Source organism: Oncorhynchus keta, chromosome 23 (assembly GCF_023373465.1).
Source record: "Oncorhynchus keta strain PuntledgeMale-10-30-2019 chromosome 23, Oket_V2, whole genome shotgun sequence".
Taxonomy (NCBI): domain Eukaryota; kingdom Metazoa; phylum Chordata; class Actinopteri; order Salmoniformes; family Salmonidae; genus Oncorhynchus; species Oncorhynchus keta.
The window spans coordinates 27223349-27234964 of record NC_068443.1 but is presented as its reverse complement, the minus strand read 5'-3'; the positions used below and the strand labels follow the sequence as shown (position 1 = coordinate 27234964).

General features: G+C 41.4%; 2 protein-coding genes across 2 annotated transcripts in view; one reads left to right on the top strand and one right to left on the bottom strand.

Moving 5' to 3' along the window:
- Positions 1-317: 317 nt before the first annotated feature.
- Positions 318-2052, bottom strand: LOC118402101 (transmembrane protein 53-like). Its single transcript, XM_035800006.2, has 3 exons — positions 1808-2052; positions 1462-1565; positions 318-1349 (listed from the first exon to the last, which is right to left on the bottom strand). The coding sequence occupies exons 1-3, from the start codon at positions 1860-1862 to the stop codon at positions 654-656; spliced, it is 855 nt and encodes a 284-aa protein (XP_035655899.1). The 5' UTR covers positions 1863-2052; the 3' UTR covers positions 318-653.
- A 497-nt stretch (positions 2053-2549) lies between these two features.
- Positions 2550-11616, top strand: part of LOC118402098 (dual specificity testis-specific protein kinase 2-like) — a 38018-nt gene continuing 28951 nt past the window's right edge. Inside the window, exon 1 of the mRNA XM_035800001.2 lies at positions 2550-3277. The gene's annotated coding sequence lies outside the window, so the exon portion shown is untranslated. The remainder of the gene's footprint in view (positions 3278-11616) is intronic.

Sequence of the window (11616 nt, the reverse complement as noted above, 5' to 3'; positions counted from 1 at the left end):
ATGCACAATCTGCAGTGCTGGGTTGAGTGGAACGGGTCCTTCCCCAATCGCATCATCATACAGATCGTCACATCAGAAATCATATTTTTTTTAAATGACCTTTTGTGTGATGCAATATTTACAGTATAGGCAATAAGAATGCTGCACTGCTTTACTACAACTGCAAAATGTTATTGAATTGTAATCATGTGTTCAACCCTATAATTTCACAAGAAACTTAATTCATGTAATGGCCATTGCTAACTGTAATAGTTCATCTTCCAGAATAATCCAAGGTTCCACATTTTCAAACAAGTAGACCAAAAGAAATGCAAATGTTGACATAACGCTTCTTTAATTTAGAGAAGGCACAATAGTTAAACACGTGTTTAGTAAGTACATACATTCTTAGTCAATCACATTCTTTTGAAATATCAACCACTGGATTAAAGATTCACAAATAGTACCAATCAAAATTCACAGCACTGGCACTTTGGTTATCACTTGTCTATTTTTGCTTAATTGTCTTCGACTCTTAAAACTTAAGCATTTGAAATAATATGTGCAGTGGAGCTGCAGATTTCCAAGTACAGAATTATACATGTGTAACATTACAGTAGAATCACAAAAACATAAGTGCCACAGACTTTTGAGAAACATTAATTAGTGTGCTTTCAATGCTGGATCAAATGTCGCTTTTTTATTTGCACTGTTGAATCCTTCATGCAGTTGGTCAGGAAATCCAGGCATCTCTTGGAGTACTCCTCTGGAAAGTCACGGAAATGGCTCACGTGGGCAGGGGTTTTGAAGTCAAAACTTTCCACAGACACCCCTTTCTCCTTTAGAGTCTTGACCATGAGCTCAACATCGCAGTACCGAATCACTCGATCAGCTCTGGAGTACAGGTACAGCTGGGGCCAGGTAGGAGGGTGCTCCCGGATGGCATCGTAGTGGTTCTTGTGGATGTACTTGGTTATGGGGTACAGAACCACCCTAAGCAGGAAAACAGTTACAGCAAACAGTGCCAAGAGAACACACCTCAACATGACATTGATTTTGGGTCCCAGAGTGGCTGTAAGAGCCCGTAATGCCCCCCTCACATTTCCACTGCCTGGGGCACTGTCCACCACAGTCCCAACTATACATAGGGTACTGAACTGTTTATGACTGTGCAAGAGCTCAACAATGTAGCGGTACAGCATGAATCCCCCGTTGCTGAACACGTGGAAAAATATAGGGCTGTTTTCCACCTCGTAATCATAGAGTATCTCAAGTAGTTTGTGGGCAGTATTACTCAGCTCCTTGTAGCCAAATGATTCAGAGACGAATACTGTCTTCAAGGGCGCAGTATAGCAAATAGTGACACAACCCTGGAACAAAGAGAGGGGGAAAGGTAAGTCACACATGAATAATGAAGTAGAATAATAATTTATTGAAATGACAGGAGACATTTACCACCACAATAATAGTTTTTACGCCAACCTGTTCGTTATAAATGGAGCTGTACTTGGCAAGATGTTTGTCTCTGCAACCAGCCCATCCCAGCAGTATGACAACTGGTTCCTTTGTTCCATGCCAGTGTCTTTCTAAAAGGAGAAAAACAAATCAGTTGTCTGTTAAGTAAACTAACTGCAAAACCAGGAAAACGAATTTAGCTAGCTAGCAAGCAGTCTTCGAGTCAGTCCAATTCAGCTATAATTGAATTATGGATAAACCTGCCAGTGCCCACATTAACGTTGTCTAAATAGCTCATGGGTCTGTCTGACAGCTAACGTTAGCTAGATTAGTGTTGTTAGCTAGCCTAAGCAAGGCTAGATAAAGTGCTCACCCGAGATCAATGCATCTGGAAACACAATGTTATAGTCCATGCCATCATCTTCCATTCTGTAGCCGATTATATTACAGAACAATGAGCCCTTTTGCTATACGATTCATTTGGCTGATGCGCTGAACCTCAACGTTCTCGCAGGTTCGCCAGTCGCTACGGAAGTCAAGAGTTGTTCGTTCATTGTTTCTGATTGGTTCGTTTTCCCTTCACTATTACATTCCAGTTCCATGTTCCTCCACGAGATGACAGCCAATGTCCATATTTGAGTTTTCAAGCAACAGTAGAAAACGAGTCGAATATTTCATTCAGAATAACATGGGAATTATTTGACAACATTATGCAATCTGTGGAATAACAATTTTGTAATTTATTTCGTTTGACCAAAATATATTTAGAGGTGTACCCTGTACCACATTATGTGATGAGTGTTGTAAATTAGTAGTGTGAAATGTGAAATAACTGTAGACTTCTAGAGTCAATGCATAGTAGAGGTAAATTAGTATTCACAGCTGGTGAAATTATTATATACGTTCAAACTACCATCAATATTCGAGTTAACAGTCAAATATTGAACATTACACACACCCCATCAAAAACAAAAACATTCGTGTGTTGCATTCTTGTCCCTGAATGGAAGCCTCAGCTGTCAATCTGGACGTGAAAAAGGGGATCGCAGTTTAGAGGGAGTGTTAAAGGCGGTACATGGTCAATCGGCTGTCTGCACTGACCGTGCAGCATTACGGTGATATGGCCATTCATACCTCTTGCGCTTCGCAGATAGGCGCAGAGCTGTTGTGAAGGAAGTTGTCAAGAAAGTGAGTTTATGTTTAGGTTATACAGGACCTCCCGCCTTCACCGACCGTCAACCAATCATGTCAATGCGGAGCCATCCACAATGTTAAAACATTTAAGAGGCGCACAGCGATGCGGCACAGAGCTCAATATGTGCTTCTGTGTGTCTCTGGGTGCTCCGCAAAATTGCGTCACATCATCCGACCACATTTTCGGATCAAGCATAAATTGGCTCTTAGGGGAGCCAGTCAACACTGCGTAGCAGAGCTGTCAAACGACTGAACTGTCTTGAACCACTGCGATTGTGTTTTAATGAGAAAACAAATGCCACATAAGGTGTACCGCGAGTTTACATTTCGATTTGAGGTAAGCTATAATTCGTGTAGTTAAGAGTTACTTCGGCGTTGGCTGCGTAACTTCTCGTTTGTTAGCAAAGTGGAGTGGCTACCGTTAACTAGCTCCTCATCTTCTCTTGTTGACAAACTAAACTAACGTTACCGAGACCAGCTAACGACAAGCAAGTTAGCCAGCTGGCCGCTACTAGCTCGTGCATGGTGAGTAGACCGACTGGCCTGCAAACTATTGCAATGAGATGGAAGTAACTGGGTTTGGCCTGTCAATTCATCAAGTTGTTGTTGAAGAGTCCAACATCTCACCATCTTCATGACAAACGACAAGGTAAGAACTCTGGCTAGCTCTGCCAGCATGCGCAGTTGCTAGGTAACGTTAACGTTGGCGGATGAAGCCTGCCACTCAGTATGTGTCCGTTTCGTAACTAATGTTAACGTGAGCTAGTTAGTCAGCTAGTTTAGCAAGCTAAAATAAGCTAACTAACGTAATCACGGAAAGTGAAACGCGTGGGGTAAACAGACCAACATTTGTTGCAAGTAGTAGCTAGGTACCAGTAACAACAAAGTTACTTTAATTAAATAGTTTCAACGTTGTAGCTAATGCAGTAACTCATTGTTTATAATGGAATATTGCACTGAACTAATCAAACGGCAAGTGTTCAGATAATGCTGGCCAGGTATTTGATTAACGTATTGTATCCGAACTCGTATTGTAGGTTATAAACAGATGTTATCAGATCAGAATAAACTGGTCCCTCCCCTATGAACAAGACTGGGTCATTATTTAAAATGTCAGGTATGCCGTTGCTGCCTCGGATACCCATCCTTTACAGCTGACTGGGCTCTGATAGTGATCATAAAAAAATACATTTTATTGAATAGAATCCATTGACTATTTCACAGCAGAATAGAAACCTAATTAAATGTTCTACCCTCAAACACTCTGATCATCCCTCTTTTCATGGTGATTCTTGGTCTTGCGTTTCATCATAACCAGATGACACTCCCTTTGGCGATTTAACATTTAACATATTTTATTGTAGCACATTTGAACAGCTGGATAGAGCACAAATACCTGGTGTCAGGCGACCACAGGGATGTCTAGGGCTTGACATTCAGGTAAAGATGCCAATGGCACACCGGACAAGTGCCAACCGAAAGCTACTGGCCCAAATAAAATGAACAAAATATTGTCCTAGGTCAGGATCTGTCAGGGAAGCAAATGATGCGCGCATAATTTCAATTGCAGGTTATTTTCTTTCATTTGGGCTTACCATGTAGCATACAAATTCAAGGTCTTTCAAATACTTTTTCATGCACTTAATTGTCATTTTTATTTGACTACATTTTATATCTAATTGTTATAATAGCCAATATAAAAAACATCTGCATTAACACTTAGAGAATAATGCATGTTTTACCGCAACAGACTAGCGCAACACCCGAAACAAATGAAAGCGGCTACATCTCATAAACATTTATCAGAAATTAAATCACAGAATAATTATTTTGATCAGTAGAACTTCTAAATCGGTTACCATAACTTCAAGGGCTTTAAGGACCAAATAGCCTCGAGGAAATGTAAAGTTAAGCTATTCCATGACGAGTGAATTGCGCATGGCAAATATTCAACCATCAACTAAAACTGAACTTTTTATAGCTGGTTTGCATGCCCATTCTTGATTATTGCCTTAGTATTTACTAGTATATATCATAACTTGGAACATCTTTCCCACCGCTGTTGGTGTCCTATCGAGTTGCTGCCATCTCAAATTAATTTATTTGTGCGGCGCTCGTGTGATAAATCATCGACATGACGAACTAACAGTTTCATGAATTAATCCGTTTTTTTAATCAGTTATATAGCCTAGATTAAAAAAAGAGCATTATTACAATATTTTGTCCAAGCGGGCCACTGACAGGGAGCCCTGATGTCCCATGGGCATTTCCATCAAAAAGGACCCATGAGCACAAACGTGACGTTCATAGGACCATATATCAAATTGGGTGTCAAATGGAAGCTTAGTCTATGTTTTTGGGAAATGAAGGCATAAAGATATTTTTCAACCATTTTCCATAAAATTAAAATAAAATAAGTAAACTCTTTGATTTCTGGATTAACAGATGAAAAAGGTGTTTTAGCAAGAATCTACTAGAAAGCTCTGAAAAGGTATTCATCAAAACACAATGTTTACATAGTCCCCTGCCAACTAACATCAACACTTCCAATGCATTCGGAAAGTATTCAGACCCCTTCCCCTTTTCTGCATTTTGTTACATTTTGATTTATTTCTTTACATTACAGCCTTACTGTAAAATGGATTAAAAAATATAATACTAGTCAATCTACACACACTACCCCATAATGACAAAGCGAAAACAGGGTTTTAGAAATGTTGATCCTATTTACTTAAGTATTCAGACCCTTTGATATGAGACTCGACATTTTTTATTTTTATTTTATTTATTTCACCTTTATTTAACCAGGTAGGCTAGTTGAGAACAAGTTCTCATTTGCAACTGCGACCTGGCCAAGATAAAGCATAGCAGTGTGAACAGACAACACAGAGTTACACATGGAGTAAACAATTAACAAGTCAATAACACAGTAGAAAAAAAGGGGAGTCTATATACAATGTGTGCAAAAGGAGGTAGGCGAATAATTACAATATTGCAGATTAACACTGGAGTGATAAATGATCAGATGATCATGTACAGGTAGAGATATTGGTGTGCAAAAGAGCAGAAAAGTAAATAAATAAAAACTGTGGGGATGAGGTAGGTGAAAATGGGTGGGCTATTTACCAATAGATTATGTACAGCTGCAGCGATCGGTTAGCTGCTCAGATAGCTGATGTTTGAAGTTGGTGAGGGCGATAAGTCTCCAACTTCAGCGATTTTTGCAATTCGTTCCAGTCACAGGCAGCAGAGTACTGGAACGAAAGTCGGCCGAATGAGGTGTTGGCTTTAGGGATGATCAGTGAGATACACCTGCTGGAGCGCGTCCTACGGATGGGTGTTGCCATCGTGACCAGTGATCTGAGATAAGGCGGAGCTTTACCTAGCATGGCCTTGTAGATGACCTGGAGCCAGTGGGTCTGGCGACGAATATGTAGCGAGGGCCAGCCGACTAGAGCATACAAGTCGCAGTGGTGGGTAGTATAAGGTGCTTTAGTGACAAAACGGATGGCACTGTGATAAACTGCATCCAGTTTGCTGAGTAGAGTGTTGGAAGCGATTTTGTAGATGACATCGCCGAAGTCGAGGATCGGTAGGATAGTCAGTTTTACTAGGGTAAGCTTGGCAGCGTGAGTGAAGGAGGCTTTGTTGCGGAATAGAAAGCCGACTCTTGATTTGATTTTCGATTGGAGATGTTTGATATGGGTCTGGAAGGAGAGTTTGCAGTCTAGCCAGACACCTAGGTACTTATAGGTGTCCACATATTCAAGGTCGGAACCATCCAGTGTGGTGATGCTAGTCGGGCATGCGGGTGCAGGCATCGATCGGTTGAAAAGCATGCATTTGGTTTTACTAGCGTTTAAGAGCAGTTGGAGGCCACGGAAGGAGTGTTGTATGGCATTGAAGCTCGTTTGGAGGTTAGATAGCACAGTGTCCAATGACGGGCCGAAAGTATATAGAATGGTGTCGTCTGCGTAGAGGTGGATCAGGGAATCGCCCGCAGCAAGACCAACATCATTGATATATACAGAGAAAAGAGTCGGCCCGAGAATTGAACCCTGTGGCACCCCCATATAGACTGCCAGAGGACCGGACAGCATGCCCTCCGATTTGACACACTGAACTCTGTCTGCAAAGTAATTGGTGAACCAGGCAAGGCAGTCATCCGAAAAACCGAGGCTACTGAGTCTGCCGATAAGAATCTGGTGATTGACAGAGTCGAAAGCCTTGGCAAGGTCTATGAAGACGGCTGCACAGTACTGTCTTTTATCGATGGAGGTTATGATGTCGTTTAGTACCTTGAGTGTGGCTGAGGTGCACCCGTGACCGGCTCGGAAACCAGATTGCATACCTGTTTGTTGACTTGGCTTTCGAAGACCTTAGATAGGCAGGGCAGAATGGATATAGGTCTGTAACAGTTTGGGTCCAGGGTGTCTCCCCCTTTTTAATTTTTTAATATTTTTTATTTAATCTTTATTTAACCAGGTAGGCTAGTTGAGAACAAGTTCTCATTTGCAACTGCGACCTGGCCAAGATAAAGCATAGCAGTGTGAACAGACAACACAGAGTTACACATGTTGTAAACAATTAACAAATTGAGCTCCGGTGCATCTGTTTCCATTGATAATCATTGAGATGTTTCTACAACTTGATTGAAGTCCACCTGTGGTAAATTAAATTGATTGGACGTGCTTTGGAATGACAAACCTATATAAGGTCCCATAGTTGACGGTGCATGTCAGAGCAAAAACCAAGCCATGAGGTCAAAGGAAAAGACTGTAAAGCTCCAAGACAGGATTGTTTCGAGGCACAGATCTGGGGAAAGATACCAAAATATTTCTACAGCATTGAAGGTCCCCAAGAACACAGTGGCCTCCATCATTCTTAAATGGAACAAGTTTGGAACCACCAAGACTCTTCCTAGAGCTGGCCGCATGACCAAGCTGAGCAATCGGGGGAGAGGTGACAAAGAACCTGATTGTCACTCTGACAGAGCTCTAGAGTTCCTCTGTGGAGATGGGTGAACTTCCCAGAAGGACAACCATCTCTGCAGCACTCCACCAATCAGGCCTTTATGGTAGAGTGGCTCGACAGAAGCCACTCCTCGGTAAAAGGCACATTACAGCCCACTTGGGTCTCTGGTCTGATGAAACCAAGATTGAACTATTTGGCCTGAATGCCAAGCGTCATGTCTGGAGACAATCTGGCAATATCCTTACCATGAAGCATGGTGGTGGCAGCCTCCTGCTATGGGGGTGTTTTTCAGCGGCAAGGACTCTGAGACTAGTCAGGATCGAGGGAAAGATGAACTGAGCAAAGTACAGAGAGATCCTTGAAGAACCTGTTCAGGACCTCAGATTGGGGCAGGTTCACCTTCCAACAGGACAATGTCCCTAAGCACAAAGCCAAGACAATGCACGAGTGGGTTCAGGACAAGTCTCTGAATGTCTTTGTGGCCTGGACTTGAACCTGATCGAACATCTCTGGAGAGACCTGAAAATAGCTGTGCAGTGAGGCTCCCCATCCAACCTGACAGAGCTTGAGAAAATCTGCAGAGATGAATGTGAGAAACTCCCCAAATACAGGTGTGCCAAGTATTCAGACCCTTTGATATGAGACTCGAAATTGAGCTCATTTTCGCATCGTACCCAACAAGACTCGAAGCTGTAATCGCTGCCAAAGGTGCTTCACCAAAGTACTGAGTAAAGGGTCTGAATACTTATGTAAAATGTGATATTAGTGTTTGTTTTTTTCTAAACCTGTTTTTGCTTTGTCATTATGGGGTATTGTATGTAGATTGAGGATGTTTTAAAATTAAATTATATATATTAGTCTTGTGCCTTGTAATTCCATTACCAAAAGCATACACATCTTTAAGATCTTTAATCATTTCGCTCCCTGATGTGGAGGGAGGATAACACATGTTCACAGAAGTAACAAGTAATGGTAGACCTGATTTAGTTACTGATTTTACTGATATCAATTTTGTTTATGAATTATTAAGTGATTTAAAACAAATTGGTAACAGAATTACCAAAATATCTGTAATGGAATCAAATCAAATTTATTTATATAGCCCTTCGTACATCAGCTGATATCTCAAAATGCTGTACAGAAACCCAGCCTAAAACCCCAAACAGCAAGCAATGCAGGTGTAGAAGCACGGTGGCTAGGAAAAACTCCCTAGAAAGGCCAAAACCTAGGAAGAAACCTAGAGAGGAACCAGGCTATGTGGGGTGGCCAGTCCTCTTCTGGCTGTGCTGGGTGGAGATTATAACAGAACATGGCCAAGATGTTCAAATGTTCATAAATGACCAGCATGGTCTAATAATAATATTATTATTATTATTATTATTATTAAGGCAGAACACTTGAAACTGGAGCAGCAGCACGGTCAGGTGGACTGGGGACAGCAAGGAGTCATCATGTCAGGTAGTCCTGGGGCATGGTCCTAGGGCTCAGGTCCTCCGAGAGTGAAAGAAAGAGTGGAGGAGAGAATTAGAGAATGCACACTTAGATTCACACAGGACACCGAATAGGACAGGAGAAGTACTCCAGATAAAACAAACTGACCCTAGCCCCCCGACACAAACTACTGCAGCATAAATACTGGAGGCTGAGACAGGAGGGGTTAGGAGACACTGTGGCCCCATCCGAGGACACTTACACTTACACTTACAATTACTGCAACTGAATTGGCTACAATGGGAAATCATAGTCACAAACCACAGTTGGGTCACCTGCTACTCTCCTCCCTTCCACTGGCATACTGTGACGTTCAGCTTGTTACTGTTTTCTTTCTTTCTATTGTTTGGTGGTCAAACTACGATTCACCGCACACAGTCGGAGTCTGGACAACCCTTCCCTCTACCTCTCTCTTTCCAGTTAATGTCAACTCTCACAGCTCTTAGTGACACCTACCCATGAGCCCCCTCTCTTTCCAGTTACTGTAACCAGCATCCTCACCCACTGAGAACCGGACGTCCATGGATGTTGACATTTGTTCGGTCCACCCTGGCCTTGACGTTAGTGACCACAGACGGACCGGACTGGACCGAATCTGAACCTATTATAGAAGTATGTTTCACAAGTTTGGATAGCACAGTAGAGTACAGTCAGTAAAGCAGAGTGCAGTAGTACAGTATATTGTACTGATATATACAGTACTGAACTCTGCTCTGCTGTATTGTACTGTGCTGTGATGTCCAAACTTGTGAAACATGAGGAGAATGACATTCATATCCACACTTATGCATATCTGTGTAGAATAGATCAGGTAAACATGATGTAATTCTGTTACCGGGTGTAAATCCACTTCACTTACTGTAGTTCAATAACCAAACTATATATTTTAAACTCAAGGTGCCATGTCATAGTTGGCATCCCATTCTCTCTGCAGACGTACACTACATGGCCAAAAGTATGTGAACACATGCTGGTCGAATATCTCATTCCAGAATCATGGGCTTTAATATGGAGTTGGTCCCCCCCCCCTTTTGCTACTATGACAGCCTCCACTCTTCTGGGAAGGATTTCCACTAGATGTTGGAACATTGCCGTGGGGACTTGCTTCAATTAAGCCACAAGCATTAGTGAGGTCAGGCACTGATGTTGGGTGATTAGGTCTGGCTCACAGTTGGCGTACCAATTCATCCTAAAGGTGTTTGATGTGTTTTTGAGGTCAGAGCTTTGTGCAGGCCAGTCAAGTTCTTTGGAGATTGCATGGTTGTGTGCTTTATTTTATACACCTGTTGGTGACATGTGGTTGAAATATTTGAATTGGCTGTCCACATACTTTATAGCAAATATTTATGTTTTTGTAAAATGTGGTTGCGTAAAAGCAATAGGGTCCAGCTGCGACCTCATCTCTCAGGGCAGTCATCCACAGGGTCTCTATGCTTCCACCTACTGTAGGTGACATTATAGATACCCTGAGGGATGACTGCTCTGAGAGGTTGTAGCTGGACCCTTCTCATTAAAAGGGAGATGTTACCAAAGTTTGCATCTGCACAGTTCTATTGTTATCAAGATGCCAGTATTGTGATAATAAATGCCATTTAGCAGACACTTTCATCCAATCATGCTTGCATACATGTTACATATGGGTGGTCCCGGGAATCAAACCCACTATCCTGTCGTTACAAGCGCCATGCTCCACCGAGTTACAAAGGACCACTGCGATACCAGACTTTCCGCTTCGTGTTTTGCTTCCTTTCTTCCTAGTATTGTGATACTGGTATTGTGACTACACAATACCATTCATCCACAAAAATAGTTTTTGTATATATATATTTTTCAGTGGAAATCATTATGTAGTCCTTGTGCATGGAGTTGTATGATTTGTTAAACTTTGAAATTAATGTGTTTTTTTTTTTTTTTTTGCATACATTTTAAATTGAAAAACTGATTTCAAAGTTTAAATCCGTTACTGTGGAATTGCCCTCATCTGTAATTTTGTCATTAGTGGCCCATTGTAAAATTCCTCTATTTCCTCCAGTTCATTATCATTGAGACTGATTTATCGCTTTGGAAAAATGCATTGTGTCCACACAAGCCTACAGTGCCTTCAAAGTATTCATACCCCTTGACTTATTCCACAATATGTGACCAGTTTGAATTCAAAATGGTTTCAGTTGAGAAAAGAAACCAGAAAATCTCACCCATCTACACTCAATATCCCATAATGACAAAGTGCAAATGTATTGAACATTAAATACAGAAATCTCATTTGCATAAGTATTCACACCCCTGAATCAATTCTTTGTGACCTGTTAAGCACATTTTACTCCTGAACTTATTTAGGCTGACCATAACCATAACCATAAAAGGTGTATGCACCAATTTGTAAGTCACTCTGGATAAGAGCGTCTGCTAAATGACTTAAATGTAAATGTAAATAACAAAGGGTTTGAATACTTATTGACTCAAGACATTTCAGTTTTTCATTTAACTTTTTTATTCTCTCAAAAAAATACAATTCCACTTTGA

Bases quoted from the DNA above. Each gene is read 5' to 3' on its own strand.
- LOC118402101 (XM_035800006.2), bottom strand. From the start codon at position 1,862: ATGGAAGATGATGGCATGGACTATAACATTGTGTTTCCAGATGCATTG. The intron at 1,566-1,807 runs GTGAGCACTTTA...TTCTCCTTTTAG, and splicing joins TCCAGATGCATTGATCTCGG to AAAGACACTGGCATGGAACA. The intron at 1,350-1,461 runs GTTGGCGTAAAA...TCTTTGTTCCAG, and splicing joins GCTCCATTTATAACGAACAG to GGTTGTGTCACTATTTGCTA.